Here is a 24,747-nt window from a genome sequence, read left to right on the forward strand (position 1 = left end):
TTAGACTAGCCGCACACTTTTTCCTGCTCTGCGCACTTGATTTTTGACGCGGGTAGGCAAAAAAACATGCTGATTGCTAAAAATCAAGTGCGCCGAGTAGGAAAAAGTGTGCCGCTAGTCTAAACTGAATAGAAAAACCCTGTATTGTGCGCGAGCCCGCACAGCCCACGCAAAAAAGAGGAAGCTCCGTACGGAGCACTACACACAGGAGCGATTGTGCGATGCGCTCCAATTTGAAAATTTTCTAAGGAAAAGCCTTCGCTTTTTTGAGAAATTTTGCAAAAAAAATGAAATTGATTTATTGTAATGCCAATTGGTTGGAAAAAGTTTGTTTTCACTCAAATAATGCTTTAAATAAAAAAATAATAAAAAATTATAAAAAAAATTAAAAATTAGAAAAATTAGAAAATTTCATAAAGCTCATTTTTGCGAGACAGTTTTAGCTATAACTCGGTCGGTATCCAACGGATCGCCAATCCTTAAACTGTGGTCGATAGATGGCACCAATGGCTACATTTTCTTCTTGGACGACCATGCCCCCCGATGTCTGTGCCAGAAGTTATTCGAGGAACCAAGTTCCTAACCCTGTTTGAGAAAATGTAAAATTTTCCTCATTTTTGCACCAAGTTTTGCCTATAACTCGGTCGGTATCCAACGGATCGCCAATCTTTAACTTGTGATCGATAGATGGCACCAATGGCTACATTTTCTTCTTGGACGGCCATGCCCTCAGATGTCAGTGCCAGAAGTTATTTGAGGAACCAAGGTCCATATCCTGTTTGAGAAATTGTAAAATTTTCCTCATTTTTCTGCAATTCAGCAAAATTTTTAAATGTGATATATTTGAATGCGAATTTGTTGCAATAAGTTTCTTTTCACTCAAATAATGCTTTAAGTTAAAAAAAGAATAAAAAATCAGAAAAAAATTTCAAAAAAATTTTCCACTCGAAAATTTCATAAGGGGTACCCCTTGCCATTTTTTTGAGAAATTTTGCAAAAAAATTTAAATTGATTTTTTTTAATGCCAATTGGTTGAAATAAGTTTCTTTTCACTAAAATAATACTTTACATAAAAAAATAATGAAAAATTATAAAAAATTAAAAAATATAAACATTTGAAAATTTCCTAAGGCTCATTTTTGCACCAAGCTTTGCCTATAACTCGGTCGGTATCCAACGGATCGCCAATCTTTAACCTGTGGTCGATAGATGGCACCAATGGCTACATTTTCTTCTTAGACGACCATGCCCTCAGATGTCTGAGCCAGAAGTTATTCGAGAAACCAAGTTCCATACCCTGTTCGAGAAAATGTAAAATTTTACTCATTTTTGCACCAAGTTTTGCCTATAACTCGCTCGTTATCCAACGGATCGCGAATCTTTAACCTGTGGTCGATAGATGACACCAATGGCTATATTTTCTTCTTGGACGACCATGCCCTCAGATGTCTGAGCCAGAAGTTATTCGAGGAACCAAGTTCCATACCCTGTTTGATAAAATGTAAATTTTTCCTCATTTTTGCACCAAATTTTGTCTATAACTCGGTCGCTATCCAACGGATCGCCAATCTTTAACCTGTGGTCGATAGATGGTACCAATAGCTACATTTTCTTCTTGGACGGCCATGCCCTCAGATGTCTGTGCCAGAAGTTATTTGAGGAACCAAGGTCCATACCCTGTTTGAGAAATTGTAAAATTTTCCTCATTTTTCTGCAATTCAGCAAAATTTATAAATGTGATATAATTTAATGCGAATTTGTTGCAATAAGTTTCTTTTCACTCAAATAATGCTTTAAGTTAAAAAAAGAATAAAAAATCAGAAAAAAAATTTCAAAAAAAATTTCCACTCGAAAATTTCATAAGGGGTACCCCTTGCCATTTTTTTGAGAAATTTTGCAAAAAAATTTAAATTGATTTTTTTTAATGCCAATTGGTTGAAATAAGTTTCTCTTCACTAAAATAATACTTTACATAAAACAATAATACAAAATTATAAAAAAATTAAAAAATATAAACATTTGAAAATTTCATAAAGCTCATTTTTGCACCAAGTTTTGCCTATAACTCGGTCGGTATTAAACGGATCGCCAATCTTTAACCTGTGGTCGATAGATGGCACCAATGGCTATATTTTCTTCTTAGACGACCATGCCCTCAGATGTCTGTGTCAGAAGTTATTCGAGCAACCAAGTTCCATACCCTGTTTGAGAAAATGTAAAATTTTCTTCATTTTTGCACCAAGTTTTGTCTATAACTCGATCGGTATCCAACGGATCGCCAATCTTTAAACTGTGGTCGATAGATGGCACCAATGGCTACATTTTCTTCTTGGACGGCCATGCCCTCAGATGTCTGTGCCAGAAGTTATTTGAGGAACCAAGGTCCATACCCTGTTTGAGAAATTGTAAAATTTTCCTCATTTTTCTGCAATTCAGCAAAATTTATAAATGTGATATATTTGAATGCGAATTTGTTGCAATAAGTTTCTTTTCACTCAAATAATGCTTTAAGTTAAAAATAGAATAAAAAATCAGAAAAAAATTCAAAAAAATTTTCCACTCGAAAATTTCATAAGGGGTACCCCTTGCCATTTTTTTGAGAAATTTTGCAAAAAAAATTTAAATTGATTTATTTTAATGCCAATTGGTTGCAATGAGTTTCTTTTCACTCAAATAATGCTTTAAATTAAAAAAGAGTAAAAAATCAGAAAAAAATAAAAAAATATAAAAATTGGAAAATTTCATTAGGCTCATTTTTGCACCAAGTTTTGCCTATAACTCGGTCGGTATCCAACGGATCGCCAATCTTTAACCTGTGGTCGATAGATGGCACCAATGGCTACATTTTCTTCTTGGACGGCCATGCCCTCAGATGTCTGTGCCAGAAGTTATTCGAGGAACCAAGGTCCATACCCTGTTTGAGAAATTGTAAAATTTTCCTCATTTTTGCACCAAGTTATGTCTATAACTCGGTCGGTATCCAACGGATCGCCAATCTTTAAACTGTGGTCGATAGATGGCACCAATGGCTACATTTTCTTCTTGGACGGCCATGCCCTCAGATGTCTGTGCCAGAAGTTATTTGAGGAACCAAGGTCCATACCCTGTTTGAGAAATTGTAAAATTTTCCTCATTTTTCTGCAATTCAGCAAAATTTATAAATGTGATATATTTGAATGCGAATTTGTTGCAATAAGTTTCTTTTCACTCAAATAATGCTTTAAGTTAAAAATAGAATAAAAAATCAGAAAAAAATTTCAAAAAAAATTTCCACTCGAAAATTTCATAAGGGGTACCCCTTGCCATTTTTTTGAGAAATTTTGCAAAAAAATTTAAATTGATTTTTTTTAATGCCAATTGGTTGAAATAAGTTTCTCTTCACTAAAATAATACTTTACATAAAACAATAATACAAAATTATAAAAAAATTAAAAAATATAAACATTTGAAAATTTCATAAAGCTCATTTTTGCACCAAGTTTTGCCTATAACTCGGTCGGTATTAAACGGATCGCCAATCTTTAACCTGTGGTCGATAGATGGCACCAATGGCTATATTTTCTTCTTGGACGACCATGCCCTCAGATGTCTGTGTCAGAAGTTATTCGAGCAACCAAGTTCCATACCCTGTTTGAGAAAATGTAAAATTTTCCTCATTTTTGCACCAAGTTATGTCTATAACTCGGTCGGTATCCAACGGATCGCCAATCTTTAAACTGTGGTCGATAGATGGCACCAATGGCTACATTTTCTTCTTGGACGGCCATGCCCTCAGATGTCTGTGCCAGAAGTTATTTGAGGAACCAAGGTCCATACCCTGTTTGAGAAATTGTAAAATTTTCCTCATTTTTCTGCAATTCAGCAAAATTTATAAATGTGATATATTTGAATGCGAATTTGTTGCAATAAGTTTCTTTTCACTCAAATAATGCTTTAAGTTAAAAATAGAATAAAAAATCAGAAAAAAAATTCAAAAAAATTTTCCACTCGATTTTTTTGAGAAATTTTGCAAAAAAATTTAAATTGATTTTTTTTAATGCCAATTGGTTGAAATAAGTTTCTCTTCACTAAAATAATACTTTACATAAAAAAATAATAAAAAAATTATAAAAAAATTAAAAAATATAAACATTTGAAAATTTCATAAGGCTCATTTTTGCACCAAGTTTTGCCTATAACTCAGTCGGTATCCAACGGATCGCCAATCTTTAACTTGTGGTCGATAGATGGCACCAATGGCTACATTTTCTTCTTGGACGACCATGCCCCCCGATGTCTGTGCCAGAAGTTATTCGAGGAACCAAGTTCCTAACCCTGTTTGAGAAAATGTAAAATTTTCCTCATTTTTGCACCAAGTTTTGCCTATAACTCGGTCGGTATCCAACGGATCGCCAATCTTTAACTTGTGATCGATAGATGGCACCAATGGCTACATTTTCTTCTTGGACGGCCATGCCCTCAGATGTCAGTGCCAGAAGTTATTTGAGGAACCAAGGTCCATACCCTGTTTGAGAAATTGTAAAATTTTCCTCATTTTTCTGCAATTCAGCAAAATTTTTAAATGTGATATATTTGAATGCGAATTTGTTGCAATCAGTTTCTTTTCACTCAAATAATGCTTTAAGTTAAAAAAAGAATAAAAAATCAGAAAAAAATTTCAAAAAAATTTTCCACTCGAAAATTTCATAAGGGGTACCCCTTGCCATTTTTTTGAGAAATTTTGCAAAAAAATTTAAATTGATTTTTTTTAATGCCAATTGGTTGAAATAAGTTTCTTTTCACTAAAATAATACTTTACATAAAAAAATAATGAAAAATTATAAAAAATTAAAAAATATAAACATTTGAAAATTTCCTAAGGCTCATTTTTGCATCAAGCTTTGCCTATAACTCGGTCGGTATCCAACGGATCGCCAATCTTTAACCTGTGGTCGATAGATGGCACCAATGGCTACATTTTCTTCTTAGACGACCATGCCCTCAGATGTCTGAGCCAGAAGTTATTCGAGAAACCAAGTTCCATACCCTGTTCGAGAAAATGTAAAATTTTCCTCATTTTTGCACCAAGTTTTGTCTATAACTCGGTCGGTATCCAACGGATCGCCAATCTTTAACTTGTGATCGATAGATGGCACCAATGGCTACATTTTCTTCTTGGACGGCCATGCCCTCAGATGTCTGTGCCAGAAGTTATTTGAGGAACCAAGGTCCATACCCTGTTTGAGAAATTGTAAAATTTTCCTCATTTTTCTGCAATTCAGCAAAATTTATAAATGTGATATATTTGAATGCGAATTTGTTGCAATAAGTTTCTTTTCACTCAAATAATGCTTTAAGTTAAAAAAAGAATAAAAAATCAGAAAAAAAATTCAAAAAAATTTTCCACTCGAAAATTTCATAAGGGGTACCCCTTGCCATTTTTTTGAGAAATTTTGCAAAAAAATTTAAATTGATTTTTTTTAATGCCAATTGGTTGAAATAAGTTTCTCTTCACTAAAATAATACTTTACATAAAACAATAATACAAAATTATAAAAAAATTAAAAAATATAAACATTTGAAAATTTCATAAAGCTCATTTTTGCACCAAGTTTTGCCTATAACTCGGTCGGTATTAAACGGATCGCCAATCTTTAACCTGTGGTCGATAGATGGCACCAATGGCTATATTTTCTTCTTGGACGACCATGCCCTCAGATGTCTGTGTCAGAAGTTATTCGAGCAACCAAGTTCCATACCCTGTTTGAGAAAATGTAAAATTTTCCTCATTTTTGCACCAAGTTTTGTCTATAACTTGGTCGGTATCCAACGGATCGCCAATCTTTAACTTGTGATCGATAGATGGCACCAATGGCTACATTTTCTTCTTGGACGGCCATGCCCTCAGATGTCTGTGCCAGAAGTTATTTGAGGAACCAAGTTCCATACCCTGTTTGAGAAATTTTAAAATTTTCCTCATTTTTCTGCAATTCAGCAAAATTTTTAAATGTGATATATTTGAATGCGAATTTGTTGCAATAAGTTTCTTTTCACTCAAATAATGCTTTAAGTTAAAAAAAGAATAAAAAATCAGAAAAAAATTTCAAAAAAATTTTTAACTCGAAAATTTCATAAGGGGTACCCCTTGCCATTTATTTGAGAAATTTTGCAAAAAAATTTAAATTGATTTTTTTTAATGCCAATTGGTTGAAATAAGTTTCTTTTCACTAAAATAATACTTTACATAAAAAAATAATGAAAAATTATAAAAAAATTAAAAAATATAAACATTTGAAAATTTCCTAAGGCTCATTTTTGCACCAACCTTTGCCTATAACTCGGTCGGTATTAAACGGATCGCCAATCTTTAACCTGTGGTCGATAGATGGCACCAATGGCTACATTTTCTTCTTAGACGACCATGCCCTCAGATGTCTGAGCCAGAAGTTATTCGAGAAACCAAGTTCCATACCCTGTTCGAGAAAATGTAAAATTTTCCTCATTTTTGCACCAAGTTTTGTCTATAACTCGGTCGGTATCCAACGGATCGCCAATCTTTAACTTGTGATCGATAGATGGCACCAATGGCTACATTTTCTTCTTGGACGGCCATGCCCTCAGATGTCTGTGCCAGAAGTTATTTGAGGAACCAAGGTCCATACCCTGTTTGAGAAATTGTAAAATTTTCCTCATTTTTCTGCAATTCAGCAAAATTTATAAATGTGATATATTTGAATGCGAATTTGTTGCAATAAGTTTCTTTTCACTCAAATAATGCTTTAAGTTAAAAAAAGAATAAAAAATCAGAAAAAAATTTCAAAAAAAATTTCCACTCGAAAATTTCATAAGGGGTACCCCTTGCCATTTTTTTGAGAAATTTTGCAAAAAAAATTAAATTGATTTTTTTTAATGCCAATTGGTTGAAATAAGTTTCTCTTCACTAAAATAATACTTTACATAAAACAATAATACAAAATTATAAAAAAATTAAAAAATATAAACATTTGAAAATTTCATAAAGCTCATTTTTGCACCAAGTTTTGCCTATAACTCGGTCGGTATTAAACGGATCGCCAATCTTTAACCTGTGGTCGATAGATGGCACCAATGGCTATATTTTCTTCTTGGACGACCATGCCCTCAGATGTCTGTGTCAGAAGTTATTCGAGCAACCAAGTTCCATACCCTGTTTGAGAAAATGTAAAATTTTCCTCATTTTTGCACCAAGTTATGTCTATAACTCGGTCGGTATCCAACGGATCGCCAATCTTTCACTTGTGATCGATAGATGGCACCAATGGCTACATTTTCTTCTTGGACGGCCATGCCCTCAGATGTCTGTGCCAGAAGTTATTTGAGGAACCAAGGTCCATACCCTGTTTGAGAAATTGTAAAATTTTCCTCATTTTTGCACCAAATTTTGTCTATAACTCGGTCGGTATCCAACGGATCGCCAATCTTTAACTTGTGATCGATAGATGGCACCAATGGCTACATTTTCTTCTTGGACGGCCATGCCCTCAGATGTCTGTGCCAGAAGTTATTTGAGGAACCAAGGTCCATACCCTGTTTGAGAAATTGTAAAATTTTCCTCATTTTTCTGCAATTCAGCAAAATTTATAAATGTGATATATTTGAATGCGAATTTGTTGCAATAAGTTTCTTTTCACTCAAATAATGCTTTAAGTTAAAAAAAGAATAAAAAATCAGAAAAAAATTTCAAAAAAAATTTCCACTCGAAAATTTCATAAGGGGTACCCCTTGCCATTTTTTTGAGAAATTTTGCAAAAAAATTTAAATTGATTTTTTTTAATGCCAATTGGTTGAAATAAGTTTCTCTTCACTAAAATAATACTTTACATAAAACAATAATACAAAATTATAAAAAAAATAAAAAATATAAACATTTGAAAATTTCATAAAGCTCATTTTTGCACCAAGTTTTGCCTATAACTCGGTCGGTATTAAACGGATCGCCAATCTTTAACCTGTGGTCGATAGATGGCACCAATGGCTATATTTTCTTTTTGGACGACCATGCCCTCAGATGTCTGTGTCAGAAGTTATTCGAGCAACCAAGTTCCATACCCTGTTTGAGAAAATGTAAAATTTTCCTCATTTTTGCACCAAGTTATGTCTATAACTCGGTCGGTATCCAACAGATCACCAATCTTTAACTTGTGATCGATAGATGGCACCAATGGCTACATTTTCTTCTTGGACGGCCATGCCCTCAGATGTCTGTGCCAGAAGTTATTTGAGGAACCAAGGTCCATACCCTGTTTGAGAAATTGTAAAATTTTCCTCATTTTTATGCAATTCAGCAAAATTTATAAATGTGATATAATTTAATGCGAATTTGTTGCAATAAGTTTCTTTTCACTCAAATAATGCTTTAAGTTAAAAAAAGAATAAAAAATCAGAAAAAAATTTCAAAACAATTTTTCACTCGAAAATTTCATAAGGGGTACCCCTTGCCATTTTTTTGAGAAATTTTGCAAAAAAAATTTAAATTGATTTATTTTAATGCCAATTAGTTGCAATGAGTTTCTTTTCACTCAAATAATGCTTTAAATTAAAAAAGAGTAAAAAATCAGAAAAAAATAAAAAAATATAAAAATTAGAAAATTTCATTAGGCTCATTTTTGCACCAAGTTTTGCCTATAACTCGGTCGGTATCCAACGGATCGCCAATCTTTAACCTGTGGTCGATAGATGGCATCAATGGCTACATTTTCTTCTTGGACGGCCATGCCCTCAGATGTCTGTGCCAGAAGTTATTTGAGGAACCAAGGTCCATACCCTGTTTGAGAAATTGTAAAATTTTCCTCATTTTTCTGCAATTCAGCAAAATTTTTAAATGTGATATATTTGAATGCGAATTTGTTGCAATAAGTTTCTTTTCACTCAAATAATGCTTTAAGTTAAAAATAGAATAAAAAATCAGAAAAAAAATTCAAAAAAATTTTCCACTCGAAAATTTCATAAGGGGTACCCCTTGCCATTTTTTTGAGAAATTTTGCAAAAAAATTTAAATTGATTTTTTTTAATGCCAATTGGTTGAAATAAGTTTCTCTTCACTAAAATAATACTTTACATAAAACAATAATACAAAATTATAAAAAAATTAAAAAATATAAACATTTGAAAATTTCATAAAGCTCATTTTTGCACCAAGTTTTGCCTATAACTCGGTCGGTATTAAACGGATCGCCAATCTTTAACCTGTGGTCGATAGATGGCACCAATGGCTACATTTTCTTCTTGGACGGCCATGCCCTCAGATGTCTGTGCCAGAAGTTATTTGAGGAACCAAGTTCCTTACCCTGTTTGTGGAAATGTAAAATTTTCCTCATTTTTGCACCAAGTTTTGTCTATAACTCGGTCGGTATCCAACGGATCGCCAATCTTTAACTTGTGATCGATAGATGGCACCAATGGCTACATTTTCTTCTTGGACGGCCATGCCCTCAGATGTCTGTGCCAGAAGTTATTTGAGGAACCAAGTTCCTTACCCTGTTTGAGAAAATGTAAAATTTTCCTCATTTTTGCACCAAATTTTGCCTATAACTCGGTCGGCATCCAACGGATCGCCAATCTTTAACCTGTGGTCGATAGATGGCACCAATGGCTACATTTTCTTCTTGGACGGCCATGCCCTCAGATGTCTGTGCCAGAAGTTATTCGAGGAACCAAGTTCCATACCCTGTTTGAGAAAATGTAAAATTTTACTCATTTTTGCACCAAGTTTTGCCTATAACTCGCTCGTTATCCAACGGATCGCCAATCTTTAACCTGTGGTCGATAGATGACACCAATGGCTATATTTTCTTCTTGGACGACCATGCCCTCAGATGTCTGAGCCAGAAGTTATTCGAAGAACCAAGTTCCATACCCTGTTTGATAAAATGTAAATTTTTCCTCATTTTTGCACCAAATTTTGTCTATAACTCGGTCGCTATCCAACGGATCGCCAATCTTTAACCTGTGGTCGATAGATGGCAACAATGGCTACATTTTCTTCTTGGACGGCCATGCCCTCAGATGTCTGTGCCAGAAGTTATTTGAGGAACCAAGTTCCTTACCCTGTTTGAGAAAATGTAAAATTTTCCTCATTTTTGCACCAAATTTTGCCTATAACTCGGTCGGCATCCAACGGATCGCCAATCTTTAACCTGTGGTCGATAGATGGCACCAATGGCTACATTTTCTTTTTGGACGACCATGCCCTCAGATGTCTGTGCCAGAAGTTATTCGAGGAACCAAGTTCCATACCCTGTTTGAGAAAATGTAAAATTTTACTCATTTTTGCACCAAGTTTTGCCTATAACTCGCTCGTTATCCAACGGATCGCGAATCTTTAACCTGTGGTCGATAGATGACACCAATGGCTATATTTTCTTCTTGGACGACCATGCCCTCAGATGTCTGAGCCAGAAGTTATTCGAGGAACCAAGTTCCATACCCTGTTTGATAAAATGTAAATTTTTCCTCATTTTTGCACCAAATTTTGTCTATAACTCGGTCGCTATCCAACGGATCGCCAATCTTTAACTTGTGATCGATAGATGGCACCAATGGCTACATTTTCTTCTTGGACGGCCATGCCCTCAGATGTCTGTGCCAGAAGTTATTTGAGGAACCAAGGTCCATACCCTGTTTGAGAAATTGTAAAATTTTCCTCATTTTTCTGCAATTCAGCAAAATTTATAAATGTGATATAATTTAATGCGAATTTGTTGCAATAAGTTTCTTTTCACTCAAATAATGCTTTAAGTTAAAAAAAGAATAAAAAATCAGAAAAAAATTTCAAAAAAAATTTCCACTCGAAAATTTCATAAGGGGTACCCCTTGCCATTTTTTTGAGAAATTTTGCAAAAAAATTTAAATTGATTTTTTTTAATGCCAATTGGTTGAAATAAGTTTCTCTTCACTAAAATAATACTTTACATAAAACAATAATACAAAATTATAAAAAAATTAAAAAATATAAACATTTGAAAATTTCATAAAGCTCATTTTTGCACCAAGTTTTGCCTATAACTCGGTCGGTATTAAACGGATCGCCAATCTTTAACCTGTGGTCGATAGATGGCACCAATGGCTATATTTTCTTCTTGGACGACCATGCCCTCAGATGTCTGTGTCAGAAGTTATTCGAGCAACCAAGTTCCATACCCTGTTTGAGAAAATGTAAAATTTTCTTCATTTTTGCACCAAGTTTTGTCTATAACTCGGTCGGTATCCAACGGATCGCCAATCTTTAAACTGTGGTCGATAGATGGCACCAATGGCTACATTTTCTTCTTGGACGGCCATGCCCTCAGATGTCTGTGCCAGAAGTTATTTGAGGAACCAAGGTCCATACCCTGTTTGAGAAATTGTAAAATTTTCCTCATTTTTCTGCAATTCAGCAAAATTTATAAATGTGATATATTTGAATGCGAATTTGTTGCAATAAGTTTCTTTTCACTCAAATAATGCTTTAAGTTAAAAATAGAATAAAAAATCAGAAAAAAATTTCAAAAAAATTTTCCACTCGAAAATTTCATAAGGGGTACCCCTTGCCATTTTTTTGAGAAATTTTGCAAAAAAAATTTAAATTGATTTTTTTTAATGCCAATTGGTTGAAATAAGTTTCTTTTCACTCAAATAATGCTTTAAATTAAAAAAGAGTAAAAAATCAGAAAAAAATTAAAAAATATAAAAATTGGAAAATTTCATTAGGCTCATTTTTGCACCAAGTTTTGCCTATAACTCGGTCGGTATCCAACGGATCGCCAATCTTTAACCTGTGGTCGATAGATGGCACCAATGGCTACATTTTCTTCTTGGACGGCCATGCCCTCAGATGTCTGTGCCAGAAGTTATTTGAGGAACCAAGGTCCATACCCTGTTTGAGAAATTGTAAAATTTTCCTCATTTTTCTGCAATTCAGCAAAATTTTTAAATGTGATATATTTGAATGCGAATTTGTTGCAATAAGTTTCTTTTCACTCAAATAATGCTTTAAGTTAAAAATAGAATAAAAAATCAGAAAAAAATTTCAAAAAAAATTTCCACTCGAAAATTTCATAAGGGGTACCCCTTGCCATTTTTTTGAGAAATTTTGCAAAAAAATTTAAATTGATTTTTTTTAATGCCAATTGGTTGAAATAAGTTTCTCTTCACTAAAATAATACTTTACATAAAACAATAATACAAAATTATAAAAAAATTAAAAAATATAAACATTTGAAAATTTCATAAAGCTCATTTTTGCACCAAGTTTTGCCTATAACTCGGTCGGTATTAAACGGATCGCCAATCTTTAACCTGTGGTCGATAGATGGCACCAATGGCTATATTTTCTTCTTGGACGACCATGCCCTCAGATGTCTGTGTCAGAAGTTATTCGAGCAACCAAGTTCCATACCCTGTTTGAGAAAATGTAAAATTTTCCTCATTTTTGCACCAAGTTATGTCTATAACTCGGTCGGTATCCAACGGATCGCCAATCTTTAAACTGTGGTCGATAGATGGCACCAATGGCTACATTTTCTTCTTGGACGGCCATGCCCTCAGATGTCTGTGCCAGAAGTTATTTGAGGAACCAAGGTCCATACCCTGTTTGAGAAATTGTAAAATTTTCCTCATTTTTCTGCAATTCAGCAAAATTTATAAATGTGATATATTTGAATGCGAATTTGTTGCAATAAGTTTCTTTTCACTCAAATAATGCTTTAAGTTAAAAATAGAATAAAAAATCAGAAAAAAAATTCAAAAAAATTTTCCACTCGAAAATTTCATAAGGGGTACCCCTTGCCATTTTTTTGAGAAATTTTGCAAAAAAATTTAAATTGATTTTTTTTAATGCCAATTGGTTGAAATAAGTTTCTCTTCACTAAAATAATACTTTACATAAAACAATAATACAAAATTATAAAAAAATTAAAAAATATAAACATTTGAAAATTTCATAAAGCTCATTTTTGCACCAAGTTTTGCCTATAACTCGGTCGGTATTAAACGGATCGCCAATCTTTAACCTGTGGTCGATAGATGGCACCAATGGCTACATTTTCTTCTTGGACGGCCATGCCCTCAGATGTCTGTGCCAGAAGTTATTTGAGGAACCAAGTTCCTTACCCTGTTTGTGGAAATGTAAAATTTTCCTCATTTTTGCACCAAGTTTTGTCTATAACTCGGTCGGTATCCAACGGATCGCCAATCTTTAACTTGTGATCGATAGATGGCACCAATGGCTACATTTTCTTCTTGGACGGCCATGCCCTCAGATGTCTGTGCCAGAAGTTATTTGAGGAACCAAGTTCCTTACCCTGTTTGAGAAAATGTAAAATTTTCCTCATTTTTGCACCAAATTTTGCCTATAACTCGGTCGGCATCCAACGGATCGCCAATCTTTAACCTGTGGTCGATAGATGGCACCAATGGCTACATTTTCTTCTTGGACGGCCATGCCCTCAGATGTCTGTGCCAGAAGTTATTCGAGGAACCAAGTTCCATACCCTGTTTGAGAAAATGTAAAATTTTACTCATTTTTGCACCAAGTTTTGCCTATAACTCGCTCGTTATCCAACGGATCGCCAATCTTTAACCTGTGGTCGATAGATGACACCAATGGCTATATTTTCTTCTTGGACGACCATGCCCTCAGATGTCTGAGCCAGAAGTTATTCGAAGAACCAAGTTCCATACCCTGTTTGATAAAATGTAAATTTTTCCTCATTTTTGCACCAAATTTTGTCTATAACTCGGTCGCTATCCAACGGATCGCCAATCTTTAACCTGTGGTCGATAGATGGCAACAATGGCTACATTTTCTTCTTGGACGGCCATGCCCTCAGATGTCTGTGCCAGAAGTTATTTGAGGAACCAAGTTCCTTACCCTGTTTGAGAAAATGTAAAATTTTCCTCATTTTTGCACCAAATTTTGCCTATAACTCGGTCGGCATCCAACGGATCGCCAATCTTTAACCTGTGGTCGATAGATGGCACCAATGGCTACATTTTCTTTTTGGACGACCATGCCCTCAGATGTCTGTGCCAGAAGTTATTCGAGGAACCAAGTTCCATACCCTGTTTGAGAAAATGTAAAATTTTACTCATTTTTGCACCAAGTTTTGCCTATAACTCGCTCGTTATCCAACGGATCGCGAATCTTTAACCTGTGGTCGATAGATGACACCAATGGCTATATTTTCTTCTTGGACGACCATGCCCTCAGATGTCTGAGCCAGAAGTTATTCGAGGTACCAAGTTCCATACCCTGTTTGATAAAATGTAAATTTTTCCTCATTTTTGCACCAAATTTTGTCTATAACTCGGTCGCTATCCAACGGATCGCCAATCTTTAACTTGTGATCGATAGATGGCACCAATGGCTACATTTTCTTCTTGGACGGCCATGCCCTCAGATGTCTGTGCCAGAAGTTATTTGAGGAACCAAGGTCCATACCCTGTTTGAGAAATTGTAAAATTTTCCTCATTTTTCTGCAATTCAGCAAAATTTATAAATGTGATATAATTTAATGCGAATTTGTTGCAATAAGTTTCTTTTCACTCAAATAATGCTTTAAGTTAAAAAAAGAATAAAAAATCAGAAAAAAATTTCAAAAAAATTTTCCACTCGAAAATTTCATAAGGGGTACCCCTTGCCATTTTTTTGAGAAATTTTGCAAAAAAATTTAAATTGATTTTTTTTAATGCCAATTGGTTGAAATAAGTTTCTCTTCACTAAAATAATACTTTACATAAAACAATAATACAAAATTATAAAAAAATTAAAAAATATAAACATTTGAAAATTTCATAAAGCTCATTTTTGCACCAAGTTTTGCCTATAACTCGGTCGGTATTAAACGGATCGCCAATCTTTAACCTGTGGTCGATAGATGGCACCAATGGCTATATTTTCTTCTTGGACGACCATGCCCTCAGATGTCTGTGTCAGAAGTTATTCGAGCAACCAAGTTCCATACCCTGTTTGAGAAAATGTAAAATTTTCTTCATTTTTGCACCAAGTTTTGTCTATAACTCGGTCGGTATCCAACGGATCGCCAATCTTTAAACTGTGGTCGATAGATGGCACCAATGGCTACATTTTCTTCTTGGACGGCCATGCCCTCAGATGTCTGTGCCAGAAGTTATTTGAGGAACCAAGGTCCATACCCTGTTTGAGAAATTGTAAAATTTTCCTCATTTTTCTGCAATTCAGCAAAATTTATAAATGTGATATATTTGAATGCGAATTTGTTGCAATAAGTTTCTTTTCACTCAAATAATGCTTTAAGTTAAAAATAGAATAAAAAATCAGAAAAAAAATTCAAAAAAATTTTCCACTCGAAAATTTCATAAGGGGTACCCCTTGCCATTTTTTTGAGAAATTTTGCAAAAAAATTTAAATTGATTTTTTTTAATGCCAATTGGTTGAAATAAGTTTCTCTTCACTAAAATAATACTTTACATAAAACAATAATACAAAATTATAAAAAAATTAAAAAATATAAACATTTGAAAATTTCATAAAGCTCATTTTTGCACCAAGTTTTGCCTATAACTCGGTCGGTATTAAACGGATCGCCAATCTTTAACCTGTGGTCGATAGATGGCACCAATGGCTATATTTTCTTCTTGGACGACCATGCCCTCAGATGTCTGTGTCAGAAGTTATTCGAGCAACCAAGTTCCATACCCTGTTTGAGAAAATGTAAAATTTTCCTCATTTTTGCACCAAGTTATGTCTATAACTCGGTCGGTATCCAACGGATCGCCAATCTTTAAACTGTGGTCGATAGATGGCACCAATGGCTACATTTTCTTCTTGGACGGCCATGCCCTCAGATGTCTGTGCCAGAAGTTATTTGAGGAACCAAGGTCCATACCCTGTTTGAGAAATTGTAAAATTTTCCTCATTTTTCTGCAATTCAGCAAAATTTATAAATGTGATATATTTGAATGCGAATTTGTTGCAATAAGTTTCTTTTCACTCAAATAATGCTTTAAGTTAAAAATAGAATAAAAAATCAGAAAAAAAATTCAAAAAAATTTTCCACTCGAAAATTTCATAAGGGGTACCCCTTGCCATTTTTTTGAGAAATTTTGCAAAAAAATTTAAATTGATTTTTTTTAATGCCAATTGGTTGAAATAAGTTTCTCTTCACTAAAATAATACTTTACATAAAAAAATAATAAAAAAATTATAAAAAAATTAAAAAATATAAACATTTGAAAATTTCATAAGGCTCATTTTTGCACCAAGTTTTGCCTATAACTCAGTCGGTATCCAACGGATCGCCAATCTTTAACTTGTGGTCGATAGATGGCACCAATGGCTACATTTTCTTCTTGGACGGCCATGCCCTCAGATGTCTGTGCCAGAAGTTATTTGAGGAACCAAGTTCCTTACCCTGTTTGTGGAAATGTAAAATTTTCCTCATTTTTGCACCAAGTTTTGTCTATAACTCGGTCGGTATCCAACGGATCGCCAATCTTTAACTTGTGATCGATAGATGGCACCAATGGCTACATTTTCTTCTTGGACGGCCATGCCCTCAGATGTCTGTGCCAGAAGTTATTTGAGGAACCAAGGTCCATACCCTGTTTGAGAAATTGTAAAATTTTCCTCATTTTTCTGCAATTCAGCAAAATTTATAAATGTGATATAATTTAATGCGAATTTGTTGCAATAAGTTTCTTTTCACTCAAATAATGCTTTAAGTTAAAAAAAGAATAAAAAATCAGAAAAAAATTTCAAAAAAAATTTCCACTCGAAAATTTCATAAGGGGTACCCCTTGCCATTTTTTTGAGAAATTTTGCAAAAAAATTTAAATTGATTTTTTTTAATGCCAATTGGTTGAAATAAGTTTCTCTTCACTAAAATAATACTTTACATAAAACAATAATACAAAATTATAAAAAAATTAAAAAATATAAACATTTGAAAATTTCATAAAGCTCATTTTTGCACCAAGTTTTGCCTATAACTCGGTCGGTATTAAACGGATCGCCAATCTTTAACCTGTGGTCGATAGATGGCACCAATGGCTATATTTTCTTCTTGGACGACCATGCCCTCAGATGTCTGTGTCAGAAGTTATTCGAGCAACCAAGTTCCATACCCTGTTTGAGAAAATGTAAAATTTTCCTCATTTTTGCACCAAGTTATGTCTATAACTCGGTCGGTATCCAACGGATCGCCAATCTTTAAACTGTGGTCGATAGATGGCACCAATGGCTACATTTTCTTCTTGGACGGCCATGCCCTCAGATGTCTGTGCCAGAAGTTATTTGAGGAACCAAGGTCCATACCCTGTTTGAGAAATTGTAAAATTTTCCTCATTTTTCTGCAATTCAGCAAAATTTATAAATGTGATATATTTGAATGCGAATTTGTTGCAATAAGTTTCTTTTCACTCAAATAATGCTTTAAGTTAAAAATAGAATAAAAAATCAGAAAAAAAATTCAAAAAAATTTTCCACTCGAAAATTTCATAAGGGGTACCCCTTGCCATTTTTTTGAGAAATTTTGCAAAAAAATTTAAATTGATTTTTTTTAATGCCAATTGGTTGAAATAAGTTTCTCTTCACTAAAATAATACTTTACATAAAAAAATAATAAAAAAATTATAAAAAAATTAAAAAATATAAACATTTGAAAATTTCATAAGGCTCATTTTTGCACCAAGTTTTGCCTATAACTCAGTCGGTATCCAACGGATCGCCAATCTTTAACTTGTGGTCGATAGATGGCACCAATGGCTACATTTTCTTCTTGGACGGCCATGCCCTCAGATGTCTGTGCCAGAAGTTATTTGAGGAACCAAGTTCCTTACCCTGTTTGTGGAAATGTAAAATTTTCCTCATTTTTGCACCAAGTTTTGTCTATAACTCGGTCGGTATCCAACGGATCGCCAATCTTTAACTTGTGATCGATAGATGGCACCAATGGCTACATTTTCTTCTTGGACGGCCATGCCCTCAGATGTCTGTGCCAGAAGTTATTTGAGGAACCAAGGTCCATACCCTGTTTGAGAAATTGTAAAATTTTCCTCATTTTTCTGCAATTCAGCAAAATTTATAAATGTGATATAATTTAATGCGAATTTGTTGCAATAAGTTTCTTTTCACTCAAATAATGCTTTAAGTTAAAAAAAGAATAAAAAATCAGAAAAAAATTTCAAAAAAAATTTCCACTCGAAAATTTCATAAGGGGTACCCCTTGCCATTTTTTTGAGAAATTTTGCAAAAAAATTTAAATTGATTTTTTTTAATGCCAATTGGTTGAAATAAGTTTCTCTTCACTAAAATAATACTTTACATAAAACAATAATACAAAATTATAAAAAAATTAAAAAATATAAACATTTGAAAATTTCATAAGGCTCATTTTTGCACCAGAAGTTATTCGAGGAACCAAGTTCCTTACCCTGTTTGTGAAAATGTAAAATTTTCCTCATTTTTGCACCAAGTTTTGTCTATAACTCGGTTGGTATCCCACGGATCACCAATCTTTAACCTGTGGTCGATAGATGGCAACAATGGCTACATTTTCTTCTTGGACGGCCATGCCCTCAGATGTCTGTGCCAGAAGTTATTTGAGGAACCAAGTTCCTTACCCTGTTTGAGAAAATGTAAAATTTTCCTCATTTTTGCACCAAGTTTTGTCTATAACTCGGTCGGTATCCAACGGATCGCCAATCTTTAACTTGTGATCGATAGATGGCACCAATGGCTACATTTTCTTCTCGCACAGCCATGCCCTCAGATATCTGTGCCAGAAGTTATTTGAGGAACCAAGGTCCATACCCTGTTTGAGAAATTGTAAAATTTTCCTCATTTTTCTGCAATTCAGCAAAATTTATAAATGTGATATATTTGAATGCGAATTTTTTTGCAATAAGTTTCTTTTCATTCAAATAATGATTTAAAAGAAAAAAAAGAATAAAAAATAACAAAAAAATAAAAGAAATTCAAAAAATTTGAATAGTTTCTAAGGCTATAGCTAGTGGGTCAAGAGCGAAAGAGGTATTTCAATCGCTCCGGTCATCTTATTGTGCGAGCTCCCGCACAGCTCACGGGAAAAAGAGGTAGCTGTATCGCAGGAATCGCTCCTGCGTGCAGCGCTCCTTGTGGTGCGAAACTTCGCTCCTGAGAGCGCATCGCACAATCGCTCCAGTGTGCAGCGCACCCGTGTGGAGCTACTTCAAACTCACCACACACTTTAGAGAGCGAGAGCGGTGCGCTCCGCTCTTGCAAATGAGCTACTTGACCCAACACTAGTCGGAAGTATGCAGTGGAACATTGCTGAGGACTGAGATCTTCCCATTAGTCTGTGCGCTTAGGAAAGTTCTTGGTCACCGAGTGCAAAACCGATCTGGATCTAAGAGTAATCCGCGAAACTTCGTGGAAGCTTTGACAAGTTGACAGTCTTAAACACCTTCAAATATTATCAAATATTATCAAATCAAAACCTGGTACATTCAGTAATGCATGGTATAATACAAGCTAACCCTAACTTTGAACAAATCAGTAAGTTAACAACAGTCAACCTAAGCTAAGTTTATCCTGTGCTTTCGTAGATGCCACGGCAACAACAGCAGCTTCTAGTTCTTCTTGGCACCCTTTCGTTCCCTTTTTAATGTTTGAACATACACGCACAAGAGAGCTTTATACTTCTGTACACAACGAATGGTATCAATTCCTTTCGGCCGCTACACGCAACATCGCAACACTAGCAGCAACAGCAACTAGCAAACAGCAAAGAAAACGCAGAACAATTCTTCCAAATAAGAACAATCCCTACCGATCCGATCAGTATGTAGTCTGGTCAACGGGAAGCGTTCGTTCGTACGATTTATCGCAAAAGCTCACGTTAGCCCTCATACCCTCATTCGCAGGTCAAACATTTATTAATGAAGGTATGAATAGGGTGTTGTGTGGCAAGATCAGCTGCATGACGGCCATGCGTCAGCAAGGTGAGTGTACCCAAAAGTGAACAAGATGGCGTCACGGAACCGAGGAATCGGAACACCGGGAAAAAACACACACACACACTCTCACCTACTCACACATACACGTATATACATTCGAAGCGATCACAAACACACATTTGTATCTGTACACTCATCTTCAGCGATCTCATATACGTCTCCGGTAGGATAATGCAACGTCTCTCCAGTACGATATTTGTAGTAACACCGGCAAGTAGTGCACGATCACCATAAGCATCTAGTCCACATCTACCATATCACACGTGTAACACCTGTTCGTCAATGTTTCGTTGTTTCGTTGCTGCTTTTTGCTGTTTTAAACAGGAATTTATGCTGCTGCTGTTGCTGCTGCTGCTGGTGCTGGTAAATGAGTTGCTACATTGAGGATTTGTTTTGTTTTGTGGGGAACGGTTTAGCATTTTTATTTCTGCTGTTAAGATGATTTGTCATTTTTCTTTTTTTATTTCAGCTTCTTAAAAGCAGCTATAGACGAACGGTTAGCTTCGATTGTTTGCGTTATTTTGTGTTATGCACGAATGAGATGGTTTTTTTTTCTCTGAAAAGCTCATGAAGTGATTGGTTGATATTTATTTGATATCTGCAACTATATCAGTAATGTTCGGGGCACGAAGTTTGCAGAAGTTAGAACACAGCTAGGGACAATTTCATGTGTTCCACACATGATCAACGATCTCCAACAGCTAGGAGTGACAAAAAATGCGCCTTTCTTCCGTTTTCTTTTACACATTTATGTTACCTAAGTTTGTAAATGTTTCCCCTTTGTTTAAGGAGAGCCTTTTGTTGAAACTCTCTCCCCACCACCTTGTGTAATTCATTTCATCATCCACAAAAACGACGGCAAACGATATAGTTGTCGACAGAGATAAAACCACTTACCATTGCTCACTAATAGACAAACCACATTCGTTATGCTCTATCAACCAGAAATTGCAACACTCACGCACAAGTTCTCGTCGGTGACGCTCTACAAAAACTCCACTGTACGGTACGCCTGCATGATGCATGCCATCATTGCCTGCCAGATGGAGTTCCAGCTGTACCCGATGGATATCCAAATCTGTCCAATCTACATCGAAAGCTTCTCGTACCACAACCAAAAGATTCGGCTCAAGTGGGCAGACAACGGTGTGACGATCAATCCAGAGCTAAAGCTGCTCCAGTACAACCTTGGACAACCGTTGCAGCTCGAGGAGACGGACGGTTATATGCCGGAAAAGTATGGTACGGGTATAAAGATCCTATATTTTGAATGTTAAAACCTCTTGCAAGTACTCAGACATCTTGCTGCTCTTATTTCCTTTAGGGAACTTTTCCCGTCTAGCTGTATACTTTCGGTTCGAGCGTCAGATTGGACATCATTTAATACAGACGTTTGCACCGTCATCACTCGTGGTAATGCTGTCCTGGTTTAGCTTCTGGCTTGGTCTGGATGCGATACCGGGTCGGGTAACGCTGCTCGTCACCTGCATGCTGACGCTCGTGACTATGTTTACCGGGATGCGAGCTGACATTCCACCGGTAGCATACGTGAAAGTAAGATCTCCGGGCTTCAGCTAGCAAGAGAACTGCTTCTAATAATCAATTCCTTATTGTTTTGTTTGGAATTATCTTGAGTTAAGGCACTCGACCTGTGGATGGCCGGTTGCATGCTGTTCGTATTCTCAGCGCTCGGGGAGTTTGTTGTCGTCAAGGTGCTGGACGTGCAGTACCAGTATCAGGTGAACAAGGTACCGAAAGTGTTACCGATGCGCATCAGCGCGATGGAGAAGGGACAGTGCGTCGGTACGGTGGCCAACTGGGAAGGCGGTACGGTGAACGTACGGCCCCGAAAACCTACCCAAACGCCAACCACACCGGGCCAGGTGTCACTGCAAGGGAATGGTGGCCCACAGCCACCGCTTCCACCAACCAAACAACCGACACGCCGTCAAAGCATCCTGTCCGTTGCCTGGACCGACACGGACACCGGCATCGAGAAGATCATGTGGCGCGAGATCGACAAGATGTCGCGCGTCATCTTTCCCGGTCTGTTTCTCGTCTTCGTCGTGCTTTATTGGCCGATCCTGATTTTTAAAACCTCGTAATATGGGACCGGAAGGCTCTCAAAACTGCTGGCACATAAAAGAAGGGGCGCTTTATGGGGTTCAAACATAATACTACGCTCAACCAGATCCATTGGAGGGGGGAGGGGGGGGGGGGGGGGGTTGCGGAAACCGTGCAGCTGAAACACCGTTAAGGACGGGTCAATGTTTTGCAGGGTTACTAAAGCGAATCTAATTCAAATACTCAAGCAGCACGTGCAGTCCGACGGAGTCGCTTCTCTGGCAACGTTCTAAGCAAAAAATCGCACAAAATAATACACATTACTACCACCAGGTTTCCACAATCTTACACGGCTAGCAAGTAAGCAAAAAAGCAAAAGTGAAGCAGAACGCTGCAAAGACTAGGTAGGAAGATAGGTAAAACAAAAGAAAGCTTTATTATATATAAAACTACAACGACAAGCGAAGGTGAAATGTTATTTGCTGTAACAGCTCGTTAGGATTAATTTATCTTTCCAACTGTCTGCAAGCGACGAATTCTTTCGAAACGTTTTAGAATGGAAACACCACAATTGAAGTTGAAAGTAAATCAACACACATTAACAACAAAAGAAAAAGGTTATTTACGACCACTTTAGCTACTAGGACGCCGTAGGCGCTATCACCAAGCTCGCAGGCATACACAGCAATAAAGCTGGCCCAGGACAATATCATAATACGTGCATTACTAGTGACGTGAAGTGGAAGCCACACGCATACGCACACCGCGGCGCAGAATGACGATACACGCACGCAAACGTGTTTGCAAAAGGATTGTACATTTTGAAGATCGAAAACCGTTAAAGCTAGCGAAGAAGGCACCGCGCAGCTACAAGCTGCATCCAAAAACCTAGTAGTGTTAGTGTAGTTGTTCATATGTACAAGAACTACAAAAAAAGGCAGTAGAATTTAAACAGCAGCTGTGAAAGCAATAAGTACCTTATATATTTAAGTACGTCTTAGTGTTAAATGCGCGACGGGAGGACAACAAATTGCATGAAAAAAACTTAACAAAAGCACACACACACACACACAAACAATTCGCGTGGCGCGTCAGAATGGCAGTGACAGTGTGAAAAGAAGAGAAATGGATTAAATTACGAAACTAAGCATCAAACGCTGTGCCTTTCACAAAAAAAGGAAAACTTTATTCCACTATTATTGTTTGTCTAAGCCCGAAAGCGACAACCTTTTGCATCCCGTTTTTACTTAGGATGCCTGTAAAGGGGGAACGCAAAACAGGAGCGATGCATTAATGCAGTAAAAAAAGTAAAATAAAAGGACAACTGTTATCGGTGCACTTATTGGTTCTTGTATTTAATTCGTGGCGTTTTAACGTTTCTTTCTGCGAAGCAGTAGCCGAACTAAATAGATCAACTTACAGTGTTGGCTGTCTGCTACAAGAAATTGTTCACAATCCTGCAGAGAGATAGCAGGAAATTGTCTGGCATGAATAATCAACTACTCGTTAGTTCTTCATTATACGCGCCAAATATTGGAAAAGATGGTCTCTAGCTGTACCATCACTTGATAGACGTCAATGCCACATATGAAGCATTGAAGTCTTTTGTTATCTCATCCAAGCTTATCGAGCTTTTAAGAATGAGGCACTCGAAATTCTCAAAGCCCTTTTTTGATTGTCTTAGTAGATTCATTTTGGACTAAAAGTCACACCAATATAAGTGTTCATGTTGGACTCAAAGTAAAGGTATTCCTACTTCAAGCTTTTTATCAATATGGCAGTTTGCAAGCTTTTCATATACGTCTCCATCGCGCACTTCTTCCCATGAGTAGTCCTCTTTAAACCTTTAAACCACTGAACTTTTCTTGTTGTGACTTATTCTTTCTTACAATTGGTGTGATATTTCACAGCGCCACATTAAACGCTACGAATTAAGTGAAGACACCAATACATACTAAAAGTAGCAACTAAAACAAAAACGTAATGCCTTTTCGAACGTAAAAGCAAAACAATAAGGCGTACCCGTTCGTGTAGTATCGGCGGTAATTTGCGAGCAGCATTCAGCGCTTGCCTGCAACGAACACTTGTGTACACAAAATTGAATCGCAAATCATTGTGATAACTATTAGCTAGAAAGAAATTTAAAACGGAAACAATAAAATAGACCAGCAAACAAAGAAGATAAGCAAACACCTATGCAATCGACAAAAGCTTGGACAGGCGGCAAACGGAATCAGATTGTTTGAGAGAGGTGGTGGTTGAAGTTATTCAGATAAACAAACAAAAAAAATAAGTAAATGAATAAACACCATAGTGCATTTCATATGAAAGATACAGAACATAATAAATCAATAAACCGTAAAGCAAAATGCAATTTAAGTCAAACACACCGAACAAACACGCGTACAATGCTAAATAGCTACATAGATGGCATACATACCCGGCTTTCGTTTGATGCTGCAACACCAACAAAAAAAACCCCGAAAGAACCCGAAAAGAAACTAAAAATGAAAACAAAACAGTAACAATTATATGCATTGGTGCAGTACACAATGTAAATAAAGACATTTAAGTAACGATAGAAACTGAGCTTCAAAAAACAAAATCAAACAAAATGCTACCGTGCAAAACAGTGCTACCCGATAGTGTAATAACCGAAACATAACAGTAGAAAAGAACTATACCCCTCTCACCAAATGTTTTTTCCTCACC

The 24,747-nt window shown here is 35.9% G+C and overlaps 1 protein-coding gene and 1 long non-coding RNA gene across 8 annotated transcripts in view; one reads left to right on the top strand and one right to left on the bottom strand.

Annotated features, from left to right (window-relative positions):
- Positions 1-22,190, top strand: part of LOC125767539 (glycine receptor subunit alpha-2) — a 48,355-nt gene extending 26,165 nt beyond the window's left edge. For all 7 annotated transcript variants that reach the window (XM_049434213.1, XM_049434214.1, XM_049434216.1 and 4 more), the window contains 3 exons: positions 20,917-21,213; positions 21,296-21,525; positions 21,612-22,190. In XM_049434213.1, coding sequence (XP_049290170.1) covers positions 20,917-21,213; positions 21,296-21,525; positions 21,612-22,076 — 992 coding nt within the window. In that variant the 3' untranslated portion in view covers positions 22,077-22,190. The remainder of the gene's footprint in view (positions 1-20,916; positions 21,214-21,295; positions 21,526-21,611) is intronic.
- On the bottom strand, positions 9,466-13,866 carry LOC125767554 (uncharacterized). The gene is made up of 3 exons (XR_007418807.1): positions 13,768-13,866; positions 9,965-10,154; positions 9,466-9,584 (listed from the first exon to the last, which is right to left on the bottom strand). It is a non-coding gene; the product is annotated as an uncharacterized LOC125767554 (long non-coding RNA).
- Positions 22,191-24,747: the final 2,557 nt, after the last annotated feature.

This window comes from Anopheles funestus, chromosome 3RL (genome assembly GCF_943734845.2).
Source record: "Anopheles funestus chromosome 3RL, idAnoFuneDA-416_04, whole genome shotgun sequence".
Classification (NCBI taxonomy): domain Eukaryota; kingdom Metazoa; phylum Arthropoda; class Insecta; order Diptera; family Culicidae; genus Anopheles; species Anopheles funestus.